Source organism: Pipistrellus kuhlii, unplaced genomic scaffold (genome assembly GCF_014108245.1).
Source record: "Pipistrellus kuhlii isolate mPipKuh1 unplaced genomic scaffold, mPipKuh1.p scaffold_m20_p_6, whole genome shotgun sequence".
NCBI classification, from domain to species: Eukaryota; Metazoa; Chordata; class Mammalia; order Chiroptera; family Vespertilionidae; genus Pipistrellus; species Pipistrellus kuhlii.
In genome coordinates this window covers 30,238,440-30,259,608 of record NW_023425562.1, presented here as the reverse complement: position 1 = coordinate 30,259,608, position 21,169 = coordinate 30,238,440, and the positions used below count along the sequence as shown (strand labels likewise).

The 21,169-nt window shown below is 33.8% G+C and overlaps 1 protein-coding gene across 1 annotated transcript in view; it reads right to left on the bottom strand.

The window, feature by feature from the left end:
* L3MBTL4 (L3MBTL histone methyl-lysine binding protein 4) overlaps positions 1-21,169 on the bottom strand; it is a 235,127-nt gene that overhangs the window by 169,278 nt on the left and 44,680 nt on the right. The window contains exons 5-11 of the mRNA XM_036419408.2: positions 18,683-18,787; positions 17,503-17,638; positions 15,479-15,570; positions 13,917-14,071; positions 12,819-12,895; positions 5,223-5,308; positions 4,007-4,117 (exon numbers count right to left, since the gene is read on the bottom strand). Of these exons, the coding sequence (XP_036275301.1) occupies positions 4,007-4,117; positions 5,223-5,308; positions 12,819-12,895; positions 13,917-14,071; positions 15,479-15,570; positions 17,503-17,638; positions 18,683-18,787 (762 nt within the window). The remainder of the gene's footprint in view (positions 1-4,006; positions 4,118-5,222; positions 5,309-12,818; positions 12,896-13,916; positions 14,072-15,478; positions 15,571-17,502; positions 17,639-18,682; positions 18,788-21,169) is intronic.

Genomic DNA, 21,169 nt, shown 5'->3' with positions numbered 1-21,169 from the left:
AGCACCAGAACTGGGAAAGGTACCCACATAACATCTGGCTGTGAAAAGCACCGGGGTTTTTGTCCACCAGAGAGAGATGGCTAGAAATGCAGGAATGCTCTTAAAAGGCCATATCTAAAACACCCAGTGGCCAGCTTCAGACAGCAATAGAGCAGGATCCAATAAGCTTCACAAGCAGCATATCCACAGAGAATTCTCAGCAGACACCACACCCTATTTTGCCAAATCCCACTTCATGTGATCAGCACCTGCACAGCAGGTTGCACTCTGTGTTGAGGGTTGAACCTCACAGTTAGCTAACCTGAGGATTTATTCAATGCACAAACAGGCCAATAATTACAATCAATATTCAATTATTAGAGGGCTCACATAACATGTATAAAGGTCATTCTTAGAACACTCAACTCAGGTGAGCAGAGAGACTACACCACTTGGTCCCACAGGTTATCTACTACATAAGGCCATCTATCAAGACTGGGACTCCTAGCAGATCATAATTCAAAAAGCAAAAGTTAAAGACAAATAAAGATTCATAAAAGCCACAAGAGAAAGGCAATCAGCAACCTATAAGAGAGCTTCCATAAGACTGTCAGCTGATTTCTCAATAGAAACATTTTAGGCCAGAAGGGATTGGCATGAAATACTCAAAGTGATGAAAAGCAAGGACCACCAAGGCTACTTTACTCAACTGGGTTATCATTAAAATTGAAGAAAAAGAAAGTGCTTCTTAGACAAGAAAAAAACTAAAGGAGTCTGTTACCACCAAACCAGTATTGTAAGAAATGTTAAAGGTCTTGCTTGAAGAACAAAAAGAAGGAGAAGAAGACAACAACAGAGGAACATAGCTAGAAACTAAAATGGCAAAAAATGCATACCTATCAGTAATGGCTTTAAAAGTAAATGGCTAAATGCTTCAATCAAAATAAATAAGGGAACCGACTAAATAAGAACACAAGACCCATGTGTATCTTTCATTCAAGAGACTCACCTCAGAATAAAAGATACACGCAGACTAAAAGTAAAGGGATAGAAAAAGATATTTTATGTAAGTGGAAAGAAAAAAAAAGTTGGGGTAGCAATACTTATATATGACAAAACAGACTTCAAAACAAAGGCTATAGTAAGAGACAATGAAGGACACTACACAATAATAAAGGGACCAATCCAATAAGAGGATATAACACTTGTAAACATTTATGCACCCAACATAGGAGCACCTAGATGTGTAAAGCAAATATCAATGGACACAAAAGGAGAGATTTATAATAATACAGTTATGGCAGGGGATTTTAACACCCCATTGACATCAATGGGTAGAGCTTCCAGAGAGCAAATAAACAAGGAGACAGCAAGCCTTAAATAACATACTAGATCAAATGGATTTTTGATATCTTCACATCATTTCACCCCAAAGCAGCAGAATATACATTATTTTTAGGTGGCATGGGACATTTTCTAAAATAGACCATATGTTAGGACACAAAACAAGTGTCAATAAATTTTATAAGGTTAAATCATTTCAAGCAACTCCTCTGACCATAATGCTATGAAATCAATCGCAAGAAGGAAACAGAAAAACACACAAAGATATGAAGGTTAAGGAACATGTTACTAAACAATAAGATAAAGGAAGAAATCAAAAGTTTCTTGAAAACAAATGAAAATGAGAACACAACAACCTAAAATCTTAGCTTCCTAAACTAAACTGGGAAGAGTCAGAGAATCTGGACAGATTACAACTAAGAAACTGAGGCAGTAATAAAAAACAAAACAAAACAAAACAAAAACAAAAAAACCCTCAAAACAAATAAAAGCCCCAAGCTAGAAGGCTTTACAGGAGAATTTTATTAAACATTCAAAGAAGAACAAATGCCCATCATTCTATTCCAAACTTTTCCAAATAAGCTGTTATAAAACCAGAACTAATGAAGCATATAAGGGCAACTACGTATTTGGAGAACAGCAGAAAGGAATTAAGGCAGTCTTTACTGGAACTGCTAAACTCTGCCAGGAAGTGCCAATACCACACACAAACTTCCAGGCAGGATCAGCAATGCAGTTCAGCACAAAAGATAAAGTAGGTGCAGTTATGAATGAACTCTACTCCCCATCCTACTACACACCTGCTGTCTCACTCTGCAGTGGAACATTTACAATAAAAATTAGAACATAAGAGAACAAGGGTAGAAGGAATAGGAAAACTAAAAGCTCTAGAATTGAAAATCTGTTTGAAAGCCAGGATTTAAAATGTTCTCCCATACATTAGCTTGTGACCTTGAACAAATTACTTAACTTCTCTTTGCTTCACTTTCTTTATCTACAAAATGGGTATAATAATAGTATTATATTATTTATGGGGCTATTGGGAAAGCAACTAATGCATTTCTTGTCTCCTCTTTCATTTTTCAAAATCCATTTCAAATACTATTTTTATCATTGACACAAATAATAACACAATATTGTTGGACAGACTGACTCTACTCTCAAGAAACACTGCCATGCTGTGCAATCACATATGCTCAGATTAGCATTCCCCAAGAAAATTCCAAACTCTATGCCTTGTGTGATTGTTTTCCTTTGCCATCTACTGATGACATGTAGCTACACGAGACTCTTGCAGGAACGCATAAAATAAAGGCATCCAGGGAGAGTAGCATAAGGCATTTGCCCTAACTAATAATAGCAGTTATTTAAAAGAAAGCTTTAAAATTTTAATTTTAAAAAAGTTCTATTTATGAAATAGAACTAATCAAACACATAAGGGAAAGTACACATTTGGGAAATTGCAGAAAGGAATTAAGTTAGTCTTTACTGGATCTGCTATGCTAGGTACACTGAAGTACCTCTAAAGAATTAGGCACAGTTTTAGATATTTTACATGCATCACTTCACTGAATTTTATCAACAAGCTTATGAGGTAGGCATTATTAGCCCCATCACTTTATAGATAAGGAATATTCAAATAAGTTGAGTAACCATCAAGTTAATATCACAGCTAAGTAAGAGTGAGACCTGGAGTTCAAAACCAGATCAGTTTATCCTGTGGCACTTGCCAGTACACTATTATGTTGAATTAGATTTCCAATGGAAGAGTAATTAAGAAAGAATTTAAATATGAGGAAAGATTATTTCTTTACTAACACAATCAATTCACACAATCAAATAGCAGGATACCAAAATACATTCAATTCATTTATTCCATTCAATTATTCATTAATTCATAAGTATATTAAGCATCTATTATGTGTCAGTGATAAAAACAGTATTTGAAATGGATTTTAAAAAATGAAAGAGGAGACAAGAAATGCATCAGTTGCTTTCCCAATAGCCCCATCCACTCCCTGTACCTTCCTTAAATAAGATTTCAGAGAAGAAAAACCCGATGCTCATTTTCATTGCCTTTTCCTTTGTGGGAAAACTGATGTTTGGAAGTTTAAGCCATTCTGCTAAATCTTCTCTGCAGTTTGTTTATTAAGAAAATTGCTGTTCCACAGACAATCATTTCTCCTCTTTCTGTGGGGGCAGGACAACCATTTATCCAACTGCAGGACTAGGGAAGGGTGGAGCGTGGAGAGTTCAAGGCAGGGTCTCTTAGAGATGGGCTGTGAGAGGCAGAAGCTGCTTATATTCCACAAGCCCTAAGGCATTTATTATATATATGTCCATGCAAGGCTGATATATTCTGACAGACCAAATGGTATGTGGAAGCAGCAATTCATTTCACATTTTATGAAACAAAAAAGAAAGAAAACTCAGAAAGTCTAAATATCAAATTCAAATAGGAATGCATTAGAATCACTCTCAAAGCCAGTCATGTCTGATCTATGGATTTACCATATCACAGGACACCTCAGCTGGAAATCTCTCTACCCAAAGCCATTTTCCTAAAAATGAAGCCAAAGTTTTATTCTCCTACTGTGCTAAGAAAGCAGAGCCTCTGAGGCTGCATGCCAGGACACATGAGAGGAAAAGCCAGTGTAATAATGTAGTAATCTAAAATGCCTACCTTTAGTCTTTGGTCATCAACAGCTATAATCGTAGCAACTCGAATTAACCTGGGGTTTCGTTTATCCACAACTTCAAGTTTCATATTTGGCAGAAAACCATGAGGCGACCGCTGTAACATTACAAGTGCAATTAGGTCATGCAAATTTCAGCTATTCAGTTATGCTATTAAATTTTTCCTTAAATATTATTGTTCTATTATAGTTTTATATTCAATTTTTTAGTACAGATGGAATTTAGTTTTAAAAGAACATAGGACTTTATGCATATTATTTTATCTAGTTTCATAAAAACCTGTGAATAGAAATAACTTTTGGTCATTTTCAAGACAGTTAAAAAGACAAATAATTCATTAATGATCACACCATGGTTCTAAAAGGATCTTATTACAGTTTATCTATTGGTTTACTTTCTTTTCTTCTGAAATTAACCTTGTAAAACAAGGGCGCATGCTCGAGTTGCAGGCTCGATCCCCATGTTTCTATCTCACTCTCCTCTACCTTCCTCTCTGAAATCAATATGAAACAGCATTTTTGTTTTAAACCCCTTTTGATCCCTAGAAAACTTTCAGTAAATAGAATCATATGTAGAAACTCACTATATAAAATTCGGATTAAAGACGAGTTAGGGAACCTGGAGCACACCATTAGGGTTGAAAGGGAACAACGTTTGAAAACTACTGGTGTAGAATATAAATATTTCTAACTATACTATCTTTTATGAAGTAATTTATACTTTGTTCAATCCTGAAATAAATTCAAATTTGACCTTTAAAAAATTGGTATTCAACAAATGCTAAAATCACATTTCCATCAAAATGGATAAAACTGTAATGCTCAGGCTACAAACAATTCCCTATTTTACTAAGGCGCCATTGACACTGAAACCATCTCCAAGGCATGAAAGTTGTAGACTTATAGAACCAGAAATGAAGGACTTGTTCATCAGAGGTTGGTGAGGAGCTTTTAATATTACTAATGTGGGATTCCTGTGTTTTTCAAGTTGGGAAATTATCACCTATATTTATGCACAGGAACAACAGTAAATGAGTCACCTGCCTTGTATTTTTAAATAAAAGCAAGGCAGATTGGTCATGAAATGAAAATAACACTTGAGTTTAAAAGGGACAAACTAGAATAACTTAAAACTACCAAATAAAGGCATGACTCAACATGGACATTATTTCAAGTTGAGAACGTATATGGATACAAACTTACCGTTTTAAATACTTTGGCAGGAACAGCACTAGTTTGAGTAGCTTCTAGATATTCTGTCCAGGAAAATTTTTCTGGATCTGGATAACCTGAAAAATACATATAAATATCTAAACGTTACTCATTGATATTTTGACTCCCTTATACTATAAGACATTTGATAATAATTATACCTCTGTTATTTGAATGCTCACAATTTAGCCTCTATGCCACATGTGTCAAACACAAGGCCCGCGGGCCAAATCCGTCCCGCCAGGCCTTGCAATGTGGCCCGCACCGCGCTGTCATCACTGTACTCCGCTGCGTTTCCATCACAATGACAGTTATGACTGTTCAGTAAACCATTCGGCCCGCGATTTAGGCTGGATTTTAGATTTTGGCCCCTTCTCTGATTGAGTTCGACACCCCTACTCTATGCTAAGAACATCACATGTTTTACCTAACATAAGCCTATGAGAAGCTCTGATAGGGCTTTTTTGACTCACTAAGGTGCAAGAGCATTCATTACTGGTTCATTCATTCACTCAACAAGAATAAGCAGGTTGGCCAAGATCAAATGGTGATATGAATACTTGGCAGAGCCAGCTCATATCCAGATAAGTCTCCTCAGAAATTAAAAACAAAACAAACAAACAAAAAACACCTCACAATCAGAATCTGATGTCAAACCATGAACATAAAATAGAATCTCTCCAATAATGCTGCATCTATTAGGTTTTGTAATTATAATTTACCTGGTTTGCTATTATCACTTTGATTTGAAAATATATCTTGGTAAAACATGGTATAAAGCACTCTATGTTTTTAAAAATTTCCTTCTGGGTTTTCTGTTTCTCTATATTTGTGTTATCTTCTTCCTAATTACAATTGCCAGAGGACTGTCAAACTTGTGTGGGTTTTTTTTTTTTTTTTCCTTTCAAGAAATAAGTACTTAGATTTTTTTCATCAGCTCTATTATTTTCTTTTGTCTCTTCTAATTATCTTATTTGCTGCCTTTATTATTACCCTTTCCTTCCTCTTATTTCCCTGAGGTTTGTTTTATACTAGTCTTACCATATTGAATTATAAAATAATTTTTCTTTTTTTTTAGTAATAGGAACATTAAAGACTATGTATTAGTCACCATTGTCCTTGAATATAGCTTTAGACCTCCAGACAAACCCTCACAAATTCTTTATTTTTCTTTTACCTTCTGAAAACTAATTATATTTACAACAGAATGTCATTTTTGTTACTTGGTCAGCACTCAGGTCTGAAAGAACATGGAGAACTCTTTAGTATGAACTATCATTATCTCAGGCACTTGTCAAAGAGTTCATTTTGTAACTGGTTATTTTAAAATAAGGTTGAAATGAAGAATATTCAGATAGACTAGGGAAACATAGTCTCTTTTATGTCTAGTGAAATAACAAAAAAACAACCAACCTGTGCTACATGGCTGAGCTCTGAACAGAAAAGCCCATGGTACCTATACTACCTAATATAACCCAACATTTGGTAACTGGCAGCCATTGCATTGAGTATTCTTTTTCTGTCTCTCTTTCTCAATAGCCAACATTACAGAAAAACACACAGGTTATTTTGCTTCTAATTTTCTCTCAATTTCACTAACTACATAACATTCCACTAAGTAATTGATCCTCATGTTGGTCCTTTTTGTTCTTTGTTATTTCCTCAATTCCTACCTGTGCCTCACACTTAGTGGACACTTACTAATATCTGTTCAATTAATTAATTAGTAATTTATAATTTTCTTTGAATTCCTACATTGCTTATGTCAATAGAATTTATTGGAAATAGCATAATGCCATTTAACATATAATAATTATTTGTGTTCTCAAAAAACCTTAATAGTTAATGTTATAATTAAATAAAATAGTTATACTATAAATTTTGCTAATATAATTTTAGCTTTGCAAGATAATTAAGTAAAGTTAAATTGTCAAAACATTAAATCACTAAAATATTTCTGTGTGCTCATCAAACATCTAGAATGTTTTATGATCAAGTCCAGCCAATTCATGATTCTAGAAACCAATTGCTGTTATTACTACAAAATGTTCCATTAGTCCCCAAAATATTAATTATTATAGCTTTATTCTGTGAAAATAAACTTACATTTCACACTCATTCACAACAAGTCTGATTGGTAGACTTACAATTTAAAAATGAGGAAATAAGCATATACCTCTGTTCCCTTCTAAATTCCACAGAAATATCAATACAGGCATTTTTAAGAAATTGTTTTTCAATAGAAAAAATGCTGAATTGTGACACAACACATCATGAAATATTATATGTTTATAAATAATTGGAACTATACTAAGTGAGTTAAAAGAGATGTGTTATAAGACATAATTGAGCAAGAAGAAAATGAGATAGAAAAATATGTATATAATATAATCCCATTTTTTATAGCACAAACAGATTTTAAAAGGACATTAGCATATGGGTATATGAATGTGAATGTGTGCATGTACTTGCAATTGTATAGGAATTAGCAAAATATTTATAGCATTAATGTCTAATGGTTCAAACATGATCCTTTTTCTCTTGGGAAAAGAGCTGAGCTACATTTCCTGGACTGTTATTCCATGAAATGAGTAGAGTAGAAATGATGCAATAAGCCACTTCAAGTTTGGCCACTAAAGCTCTCTCCTGTGCCAACAACAGTTCTTTTGCAGCCTCAGACTTCATTGAAAGATTCACAAGGACCTGAAAGAGACTCATTCCCAGAATAATTGCATAGAGCAGAACTAACCCTTATCGACCATAATTGCCCTACTACAGGAGCAAGAAATTGATTCTTAAATCTTAGATTCTCTAAAATTTTGTAGCAATTTGATATACTCATTAGCTCATGGTAATAATATTTGAAAGAATTCACCAAGTTCAAGGATTTTATTTGTTAGATTTATTATGACCAATTCAATATAAAGTATTTTATTTGAAATATTTTTAAAAAGAAATGAGATTTATTATATAGTTTTATATACAAGGACTTGTGGATAAAACGTAAGCAAAATAAACACAGTCCAGGTAACACAAGAGTCACAGAAAATTTTGCCTATAATTTGAGAAATCTGGTATTCTTTCATTTTAATTTTTTTACTTTTAAACTTTTTAATATTGTTGTTAGAAGAAATAAACTTTATAGAGGGTAATATGAAAATATTTATCAAATGCTTAAATTTTTTTCTATACTCTCTAATCCAATAATTCCACTTACATATACAAAGAAATAGCAAACATATGTAACCATTTCTTTAAAAGGATGTCTTTCCAACATTATTTAAAAACTGGAAAAATGTTAATGTTAAATACAAAGAAAAACCCTAAATAAACTGTGTTGTCTTCATAATATAAAGAAGTATGCAGTCATTGGTAGCTAGGTTCATAAAGACTATTAAAGAAAATTATATTTTCAAGTAAAATGAGATAAAGGGTAATCAAAGCAGTATGAACACTAAAATAACAATTCTAATTTTTAAACATAAAGTCAAGTAATGAGACAAAAGTATTGAAAAAATGAGAATAACAATGATAAACTCTAATGGTGGGATTAACATTTTAATTTATTCATTATAACATTTCACATTTACACATTTCCTATTGTTTTATAATAACAAAAATACACAATTTCTATTTTAAAGAAGTTTAATTATAAGATGTGCACTGCTTCACTTCATTGGTGATTATGTATAAGAATCCAATGGTAAAACAAAATTTAATTCACAAAGAGTAGAATTTAATTGACTGAACACTCTTTATAGCAAAAGAGAATGCTATCCTTTTACAGTGTGACTATAAAATGTGTTGGGAATTCACTCTGTGTGAGATGCCTTGGGGAAACAGTGATATGATTTGCAATCAAGTTAAACAAGAGAACGAATAATGATACGCTGCAGCAGCAGGATCGCTCACTGATGGAATCACAGTAATACCCTATGGGGACTATGGTGTAGAATGTCTACCTGAGGCACAGACACATAACATAAAATATCGATAATATTGCACATTGTATCAAATGGCTATAAAAACTGTCTCACACTTAGCAAAATATGCAAGTGTGAGACAGTTTAATTGTTTTCTCACTTTGAGTGTCATTTTGTTATCACATTAAAATGCATTTACTGTAGAACATGATATTTACAAGAAGAGTCTTATAATGTCAACAACTAAATTTATTTCCTGGGCCCATTAACTTGCAGTGTAAGTGGCCCTCCAGACCACAAGAAATTCTGATTAAAGAGCCTATTCATGTCTTCTTATTCAGTCACTTGCCAAATCAAGTAAGCAGCAATTCCAAGTAGTTTACCTCTTCTTAGCCCCATTGCCCCAGCCCTGGTGAATGCTATACTCCTATTTTCACATATCATGAATCTCTCTAGTGGTGTCTTACTCCCCTTTCTCATCTGGCCTACTGCTGCCAAATAAATGCTCCCTAACCATGGTTACAGCAGAGATTTCACTATCCCTCCTCATTCTCACTTTTAAAGATCCTTCATAAAATCCCCTTCCTACTAATTCCTTATCAATGCTCCAAAACAAAAATGGAACCCATTTTGATTTTATGTATATGTACTGTCACCTTGCTTTTGTATACACTGTTCCTTCTACCTAATATCCTCTTCCACCCTATATCTCAGTTAAAATTTCACAGATCCTTCAAAGGCTAAGAAAACACCACTGGGCCTCTAGTAATACTATAATAAATATTTATGGTGTCAGATGGGTAGTAGACTTATTGGGGTAATCCCTTGTTATATAAATGTCCAATCACTATGTTGGACATCTGAGGCTAATATAATATTTATGTTAACTGTAATTGAAAAATAAATAATTACTTAAATTATTTAAAATATAAAAAAATTAAAACATGTAAAGAAGACAATCTATATGGGAGAAACATTTGAAAATCACTTATACAATATAAATTTAGTAACCAGAATATATAAAAACTTTTACAATAATAATTAAGAATAATAAGTGAATATAATGCTTAAATAATAAACAATAAAAACAGCACTCAATTTTAAAAATGAGCAAAGGATTTAAATAGATAATTCTAGCAAGAAGATGTACAAATGGCCAATAACCACATGAAAAGATGTTAACATCACTGGTCATTAGAGGAAAGTAAATCAAAAGCAAATAGATATACTATTATACACCCAGTAGGATGTTCTTAATCAAGAAAACAAAAAATAATGAGTATTGACAAATATGTTAAGAAATAAGAACCGTTATACATTGCTAGTGGGAATGTAAAATGGCACAGATACTTGGGAAAACAGTGTGTTAGCTCCTCAATATAGTAAACACAGACTTATCACATGACCCATGAATTCCACTCATAGGTTTATGCCCAAGAAATGAAGACATGTCTATACAGAAAACTGTACTAAAATGTATAAGAACACTCTAGTTAGTAAAAAGAATACTAAAAAGTTTGTAAGATTTAGAGGTAGCTTAACTGTGAGATTCTAATTCAAACACTGCATGTCAGATAAAATCTCCTAAAATTTTTTAGAACTGTTAGAGAGGATAATTTGCTCCTCGAGTGAAAAATGTGCATTATTAAATTAGTCAATGGTTTAAACCATCATTCAGATTTTAGATGGCAACAATATTTAAATAAACAATTAATTCTACGGTTAAAACTACAAGCCTGGATTGAATTCTGCTGACATTTTATTGACTTTAGGGAGGAAATAGTCTCCTACTCACATCCAATCAGGGCCTTAAGTGTGGGCCTCACCTGGGGTATGGCAGGTGTGTTCCCCTCAGTCCTTAGTGCATGTTAACAATGGAATGATCTGGACCTTTAATCTTTAATGTGTTGCACAGACTGTTCCTAGACTCACACAGCACCAAGAGATGAGTTATGGATTTAAACACTGAATCCATGGTGAAGTCTAGTGTGAGCAAGTGGCAAGCAGCATGGAAGTGATTTTTTTGGAGGAAAATGGAAGGGTGTGTGCTACATCTGCAGGCATGCCAACTCCAACCTCACATTCTGAGATATGACCAACAATTCACTTCATCTTAAAGAACACTGTCTAAAGTTAGCCTTAGCCAGTTTCACAGAAAAATAGGACAAGCAACTCTAAAGTTATCTGTGCATCAAAATCAGAGTTTGAGAAGATACTATATGTTATTTTATAAAACCTTTAAAGACTAATTTAATATTTTAATAGGGTGTGGTTTTTGTTTGGCTTGTTGATTGTCTTTAATTCTTGAACTCTTTTCACTGAATTAAAACAATTGTTGAGAAATCCTAGCATTTTCCTATATTTAAGAGAGGGGGGGATAGATTTAGAAACAGCAAGATCCAGAATCATTCAAATTTAAAGGTACGCATCTGCTTCATTCTGACACATTCCTTACTCTAGGGGTGTAGAACTCAATCAGAGAAGGGGCCAAAATCTAAAATCCAGCCTAAATCGCGGGCCGAATGGTTTACTGAACAGTCATAAACTGTCATTGTGATGGAAATGCAGTGGAGTGCAGTGATGACAGCGCGGTGCGGGCCACATTGCAAGGCCTGGCGGGACGGATTTGGCCCGCGGGCCTTGTGTTTGACACATGTGCTTACTCTATATTTTTATTGAAAGAAAATAGGTTTCTCCTAGAACACTTGTTTTAAAAATGTTAAGATTACACAACCACTATATCTACTTCACTTTAAAATTAAACACACAGATGTATCTTTGAAATATCATTCTGAGTGAAGTAGGTCAGACAGAGAAGGTCGGAAGTCATATGATTTCACTAAGATGCTGAATATAAAACTGAAAGCAACAGGTGAATTAGCAGAACAAAAAGACAAATGGAAAAGCATGGACACAGACATCAGTGTGGTGGTTCCCAGAGGAAAGTGTGGGTAGTATATAAAAGGTAAATGAGTCAAATATATAGTAATGGAAGGGGACTTGACTTTAGGTGGTAAACATGATGTAATATACAGATGATGTGCTTTAGAATTAAACATTTGAAACCTATATAATGTTATTAACCAATATCAATTAACCTATAAATCTAATTAAAAAATTGTGGACTTGAAATGGCAAATCTCTAAAGAATGTTTCTTAATAGTCCTGTAATGAGAAAAAATATAACAACTAGAGAGTCCTTATTTCAGTACTATTGTCATTAAGTTGGCTTCGTACAGGGGTCGGGCAAGTCATTGTTAATTATCACTTCTTAGATTTCTAGATTTCTTATATTCAACTCCAAAGCTATGTATATTTAATAATCTAATGTTCAATTAATAAATTAACATAAGTTATGAGATAAATTATGTAGCTAGAAAAAGCTTGTTTTAAATGTTGATCTATAACAATGGCACTCATTTTGTTAGATTAAAAAATTTAGCAACTTTTTTAATGTCTAATTTGCCTTTATAAAACACTCTATTTTCATTATGAGAAAGAATGTGCAGATTTTAGAATTTTGGGTTACTTGGTGGTCAACAGAACCTTGCACAGTATTTTCATCATACACCTTTTATTTAAATGTAGTTTATATAAATGAAAACATTAATGATCATTGCCACTCACACAGAATGACTTAACAGCACGCAGCATGTCTACTCACCATGCGGTGCTATCAGAGTTCTTCCATTTTCCTGACACCAACCAACAGGCTGGACATAAGGACTATTTACATCACACCTGCAAAAATAGGATTCTATTTAGATCCCCTATTAATTAAGGCCAGACAAATAACCCAAGAGTAATGAACATTCTGGATATTGAGAGATATCATTGAAAATATTACTTCATAGCTAAAGCATTAGTTTATAGCCTAAGAGAATTAGAAGTAAGTAATTTTAGTACTATATTTTGTAAGCTGAGTGACCAAACTTCTCTTTTACATAACTTTCTTGAAATTTAAAACTATAAAATAAAAAGTATTTGACTAAGACATGAACTGCCAGTAACTTCCCCAAAGAGTCAACATTTTAATAAACCTCTTCTACCATTTCTTGCTAGCACCAAGAAAAAATAGTAATAGGCCAGTCCAAACTTATGGACAGCCCAATCAGACTCCACATGAGTACACATTTTTTGTCTTCCTTTCAAAGAATTCAGACTACAACCCCTAAGACACAGACAACAACTGATCTTTAATTCTTAGTTCAAGGAAGGAATCAGAGAATGACAGCCTGAGGCAGGGACTTGCTGGTTATTCAGGATATACTATGAAGAAATGCTACTAAAAGTATTTTGCCATGCCCTCTTCCATGTCAGATTTTTGCCTGGAAAACCCTTCTAACTCATGCAGTGTTAGTTTAATGGCACTGTAGAATTTTCTCTGCTCCCATGGGCTTTCAAATCATTCATTCCATCCTCCCTGAATCTTCCCTTTGAAAAATATGACAGGGCGAGTTCAACATTTTCCAGGAAAAAAATACTGCAAGTTCTTATCTTCCTCTTCATGAAAATGCTTCCCTTATAAACTAGACAAAATACAGCAAAGTGCCCTGAACTGGTCATATTATTTTGGATGGGGCCTCATTAGGCAACTTCTCAGAAGGAAATGTTTCTTGGGCTCAAATTTAACAATTTGTGTGGTAGTGGATTCCTGTTCATAACTTCAATAACAGTAAGAACAGCGACAATACTGGAATGAAAATAAATTTTTAACACAAAACACAAACACACAAAAATAAAACACACAATGGTGTCTCACCAATAGTCGTAACTATTATCCCAATTGTCAAAATGCACTAGCAAGCGATCTTCAACAATATCTGCTATGGTTGCCACACACACCAGTGAAGGGTTCTTCCTGTCGACAGCCTCCAGCTTCATTCCCACCTGAAATTCTTTAGGTATTGGCCCGTTCTAACACAGCGCCAGAAAGAAGAGGCACAAAAAGAACCGAACAGGACAGAGAATGGTCAAAATGTCTATGATGTTTAGCATTAGAAAAGTCTACAGGGTCTCAACACTTACTCTCCTGAACAAAGCCAGCAAATGCCAGTAAAAATAGCCCAACAAACTGTTAGGAAGTTTATATTCAGAACAAAGATTTTTGTCCAGGTAGGCTTATTTCCCTTATCAGGATCATTTTCTTTCTTCTTCAATTCTTACAGTAATTTGTATGAATTTTAAAATATGATGTTTACTTAATATAGTAGTATCAAAATATTTCCTCAGCTCCAGAGGCTTTTGAATAGTTTCCAAATATCACTCTTAAGCACCAAAATTATTTACTTTAATCAGATCTTAAATTAGTGGCTTTTTCAATATTTAAGGAACACATATAATAACCCACAAATAAAATTATAGTTGAATATCCAAATGCTCTTTATTATCAGCACATATTTTTAGTATTAAAACATACTAAAGACTATGATTTACAAAATATTAAAATGACAAACCCCACTTCCTTAAAACTATAATTAGACAGCCCTGAGAGTTAGAAAGTATACCTACTGTATCTGGGAACTAGAAGAGGGTTTTCCTACTTCTTTACTATATATACTGACCCCTGAGCTTTGTTTCTCTCAAGCACATTACATTTTTCAAAGCAATTTCATATTTCTTTCCTTGATACATTCTATGAACCATATAGAGAAACTGCATAACACTGATCTCAAGATCAGGACACTGAAGCTTGGAAAAACTGGGTAGGTGCCTACACAGGGACACGGCCCACAGGCGGCAAGACTCTAGGCTTCCCACCCCTTTCCTTGCTGTGTGGCTTCATTGCTGGGCCCATGGGCTCAGAGAAGGTAGGCTGCAACTTATCCTCATTCTCTCATTAAGATTTGGTAGGTTGCTAAGGATACACATGGTATGAGTATACTCTACTCAAATTCTCATACACTCCTTGTGAATCTGTATAAAGTGTCACCCTCATTGTTATTATACATAAATCCAACTAGGATGGGTACATTCAGTGTCTATCTGGGGCAATTACTGGTCTCAAAACATCAAAACTACCGTAACTTTAAATGTCTAACTCACAAAAAGCACAGAAAAAAACAAAAACATTTCTAAAAGGCATTTTAAATTTAGAAGGCTTTAAATACAAAGTTTTCAACTCTTTACATCTAATAAAAGTATTTAATTATATTTTTAAAGGGGATAAAATATATGCCTATAAGAAACTGACATATTAAGTGGAAAAGGTCAACAGGAAGCCAAGAATTCTTTAAAAATTAAAGTAAAACAGAATACATAGTGGATATTTAAAAATTTAAGCTAAAAAAAACCCTAATTTATAATGATGGAGAAAATACTTACAGAACTTCTGTTTCTGAATAATTTCTTGGGAGCATTTTGGAATTTGCAGACCTTCAAATAATTCATCCAAACAAATTTATCTTTTCTATAACCTAAAAAAGTATGGATTATTCAAGATACCCACAAATGTAACCATGTTCATACTAACTATATAATTCTTATACAGTCTTCTTCCAGAAATTAAATTTCCTTTAGCAGAACACAAAATATTTAAATTAAAATTTCTAGGTTATTTCAATATTGTTGATTATTGTTTGTCATTTCTACTACTTTCTTTTTAAATTTAAATTCTTTATTGTTTAAAGTATTGTATATGTCTCCTTTTTCCTCCATTGACCTCTCCTCTGCCATGCCCTCATCCCCTTGTGGGGTAAGAGATCTATCAATGTTTTTTCATGTATAAACTTCAAAACTGCTGAGTGTGATTTTCCATCTAAAATTTTAAAAAATCCATTAAGATATGGAATTGGTACCCTGGTTGCTCAGTGGATCTCTCATATCCCCTTAGGAATTTCCAAAATGTGTAAAGGAAGGAGATGAAAGTTCCTGAGTTCATCACTCCAGAAGAAGCCAGGTCATGAAAGCCACCAGATGTCCTGGTGGTGCAATAATCCAGGTGCCAGACACTTGGTGTAAATTACAGAAATACCTTCACAATCCAAAGACCACCCAGCTTTCTGATCCATAGCTTTGTAGGTTTCCCCTAAAAAAATGCATCCTCCTCCCATCCTTGTGCCCTCAAGTGGCTGCCAGGATGCTGGCCCAAAGAAAACAGGTTCTAGATCAGTATTATATTTAGAATAAAAGTCAGACTCATTGCACAGCCTTCAAGGCCAGGCTGCATCTCCATTTCTCCTGGTTCAAGGCCTTTGCTGCTCTGTTCTAGCCACATTCATCTCCTTGTCATTCCTCAAGCATACTGGCCCCAGGCATTGACTCTTGCTTCTATCTCCAACAAGTGCCCTTATCCAGGCAGCCACATTGTTTTCCCTCTTTTCAGCCATTTATCTGTCAGACACCACCTTCTCAGCCTTTTCCTCATCACACTAAGTCAGAGTATCCCTGTGTTGCTCTCTGACCTCCAACCCCTTCACTGCCTGACACTGAATCTTTGTCTTTGTTTATATTATTCTTCCCCTCTAGAATGAAAACCTCATGAAGGCAAAGACTGTTTATGTTATGTAGTGCTATCTCTCCAGTGCCTGCACAGAGTAAGACCTCCGTCAATACCTACCAAATGAATGAGTCTGCGGCCCGATACCAGCTTCTGCGAAATCCAGCAATCTTAAGGGATTTTGCCATTAGTCTCAGGGACAGATCCCAGAGGGGACCCTAAATTGGTTACTAAGAATAAAATGACTATATACTAACTCCAGAAGTTTCCAGGGTCATAAAGTCATCTCTTATTGAAGAAAGAGAAATTTGCAACAAAATGAGCCCATTGGCATCTCAACTGGTCAAATTCTCACCTCCTTAGCACATAGTAAATAAAAATGGCTTCTATCACATTTGCCAGTCTTGTCTTTTGGTATTAAACAACAACAAAATCAAGTTGTTGGCCCAAAGAAAACAGATTCAATAAATATTTATGGATCAGTTAAATATTTTGTCTTTCATATTTCCCTGTATCCTGTGATTTCTGTTGGAAAAAATGTCAGTGAATCAAGTTTCTCACTGCACAATATCATTAACTGAGATTTCATTTTTTAGATATTTCATTTTAATCACAATTAAAGCATTAGTTTCCTCATTCCTCATAAGGTTTAATAAAATTTATGTAAAATAAAATGCTATCATAAAATTTTAATTCTGTTACCTAGTTGCTTTATCAGAATCTTTGACTCAAGCAGTTATTAATGCTTTTAAAAAAAATTCTAAGAATCATATCCTTAGAGAATTACACCTTTTTGATGACCAACTTTCATTTTGGAAACCAAATCACACCAGGCTCTCATCATTCTTTCACGAAATGTTGTTAAAATAAAGCTGAAATAACCACTCACTCTCTTTCCATCCTTGCTTACCCTTAGGGATATGCAATTCATGTTTGGTCTTTTCACACCACCCTATTGGATGAATGTCAGGGGAACCAGCATTGGCCCAAAAATCATAGAAGCTTAAATAACCATCAAAATGAAGTCTTAGACGGTAACCACACACCTGCAAAACGGAATGTTTGCAATCATTCATTGTGTCATGTATTTGAAGTATACAAAACATTAGCAAAATATTCTTATACTCTTTCATTGCTATCAACACATGTGAACCAATCCTTCCATCTAAATGTGTTTGTATTATAGAACAAATTTAAAGACAACATCTAAATAAGACAAAATGCTAACAAAATAGTTAAGTACCTAGAATTTTTTTCTGCAAAAGAATTCTCAATCTAGGAATATGAGCTCAATTTACACATCTATTCACCAATGAGTTTATTTATTAACTCAATATACGTCAAATATTCCTTTCAGAAACCCCATCTCCTCGGTCTGTCTTGGAGTCATATCCCAAGACAGAGTAAGGTACATTACAAAGCAAAAGCCAAATGGATGTGACCTTATTTAAACTCTAACATATAAATCCAGCATACTCAATAAAGGAAATAATAAAAAAGTCTGAGAAATACATTCTGTAGACAGGCTGTATAAGTTTAATAGTTAAAATTAATTAGTAAATTAAGTGAACAATGTTTTCTATGTTTGATGCTATTAAAAATATACAGTTCTTTTATCAACTTAGTAATATAAAATGGTAAATATGACATTTTATAAGCCATTTACTTTCATCAATGGCTCTTTATATAATTTTCACAAAATGCATATATTTATGGGAAATTCATAATTCATATGCATGAATATTTTTCATATGCATTTCTCATTAGTTTAGCTAAAACTTTAATAATTTTGACTCCTTTAATAGATGAAAGCAACATAGTGGGATTCATGGATTATTATCAACCTCAGGTGAAAACTATTTACCAATTAAACCAAGGGTACCTGCTAAAGATGAAGAACTTACTGAAAAAACTAATCTTCAGAGGGAAAAATCATTAAGAAACATATTTCACCCATCACTGACTAAAATAAAACCATAATGTATTGGAGCTTGTTTAGAACAGAAAGTACCCAATTCATTATTCTCTAGAAAATTCTCTTCTGTCACTTCATTGTGCATTTAGCTCAAGACAATAACACCATCTCTTACCTCAGCTACAGAAAGCACACAAAATACAGATGGATGTCGGGGGTCAATGCCTTCTAATCTCATTCCAACCTGAAAACCATTTTCGTATTCTGGAAAGGATTGGTCCTGTGAGATTTCATGATATAACATTAGCCACTGAAATACATTCACAATTTGATATTAAAATACTTGGTATGGCTATATGTACAATCAAGAACTTACTTTACTATCTGGAAGCTCAGTACTAGAGCTAAAGATAGAAATATGCTCTTACATAATTGACTTGAAGGACAGTTTAATCAGAGTTATGTGCTTTGCAATAGCTCATCTACAAAGCTTATGCCCTATGAATTCCCCATTTATTCATTTTGCTCACTTTACATTAATTATTTAAATGAGCTATTCCTGTACTCTGGAAATAATCCTTTGTTGATTATAATATAACCTATTCCCAGTCTGTGACTTAGCTCTTCACTTTGTTTATGATGATTTTGTTGTGGAGAATTTTTTAAAATTTTAATGTAGTAAAATATATCAATTATTTCCTATACCATTTATATATTTATCCTATGAAATACCCAGCAACCCTGAACTGACACAGGTATTCTCCTAGTGTTCTTTAAAATTTTTTTTCTTCATGTTTAAATCTACAATGCAACTAGAATTGACTTTTTCTAGGTGTAAGGTAGGGGTCTATATTTTCATATTGAAAACAAAGTATTGAACAAAAATATTATGAATAGTCCACTGATCTGCAAAATTATCTCTGGGATAAATATTTTGGGGTCCCTTTTTGGCCTTTTTATTCTGTTCATTGGCTTATCTGTTTATAATGAGTCTTTCTATCTAGGAAGCAATCTTCATCATATTGAGTTTTTGTTTGTTTGTTTTATTATGGTATCACATAATTGCCCTCATCCCCCCATTCCCATCAAAAATTCCTCCGTACATATGCCCCCACTCCCCTGTTGTCCATGGCCACTGGCTAGGCCCATATGCATGCACACAAGTCCTTTGATTGCTCTCTTCTCCTTACCGCCACCCTCCTCTACTTTCCCTCTGAGGTTGAGAGTCTGATCGCTGCTTCTCTTTCTCTGGGTCTGTTTTTGTTCATCAGTTTATGTTGTGCATTATTTCCTCTAGGTGTGTGAAATCATATGATCCAAGAAATACCCTTATAAGAACCTAAACTGCAACGAGTCATAATGGTTATGCTGAGAAGCAAATGAATCAGGGTGTAGTGAGTTCCTTTCTGGGCCAACAATTCTTTTGAGCCCCAATTTCAATGTCAAATAGTTCCTTATGTGTACATGTCAGCCATGATATTTCAGATCTGGTTGGTGGACAAATGGTGGTGATGCAGGTCTGACTATCTCTGGTTTGGTCCTGGCCATCCTTCAACAACACTCAACTACTGTCTGCTGGTATGGTGAGGCATTGTCAGCATCATCATATTGAGTTTTATAATTCAGCAACTTGCTCTCTTCCACTTAATCCTATCATTTATCTGGCCACGATGTTGGTTTAAATTTTCACATAGATTAAAAAAACGCTGTGTCATGCTTGTTTCTGTGTACCTTTGAATGCTTACTGGTATTGTAAATGAAATCTACAATAATTCATAATAGACTTTCTAATTTGTTACCATTCATTATTATTTAATTTAATACTGGTTTTATTTCTCACAGCCTTGCTGAATTACTATTCGTTTTGAGCAGTTTCAAACAGATACAACTTTACTAGTCAATTTATTCGTAATTTCAAATAAACTTATAAGTATATTAATGGAAAATTATTATTAAAATCTAGTTCAAAACCTGCTTTCTAACCACTAATGCCATTAGTATTTATTACTGCTTAACACATGAATGCCTATTTTTAAAGTAAAATTTATTCTTTTGAAAAACTCTTTGCATTTGGAAATGTCCAACTTAGAGTTGCAAGAATAAAACAGTAGAGAGAATACTTATAGCCTTTGACAAGATTTATAAGTATTCCACCTCATTTGCTTTACCATTTCTATTTGCTCCCTTGCTCTCGTGTCTGTGTGTATACAGAAATAGATATGCATGTACATACATGTATTTTTTTCTGAATCATTTGAGGGCCCTTTACCTCTAAATACTAAATATTTTCCCCTAAGAGCAGAATACTAGTATTCTCCCTATAAATAAAAACATTCTCTTACATAAAAATAGCTAATTTATCAGCCTCTATAACTGTAAATATTTACATAACACATTTAACTAATCTTCTATTCATGTTCAAATTTTTCTGATCTATCTAACAATGAACTTTATATCATGTTTCTCCAGCCAGAATAAGATATTCTGTAGGGTCAGATATTAAATTTATTTGGCATGTCTATTTAGTCTTCCTTAATCTGGAACATTCTCCATAGCATTTCTTTATCTTTTATAACACTGAAATTTTTAAAGAACATAGTCTTGCCCCGTCTTTGTTTTATTAAAATAGAAAGTTTCTCATTTTGGATTTGTCTGATGTTTC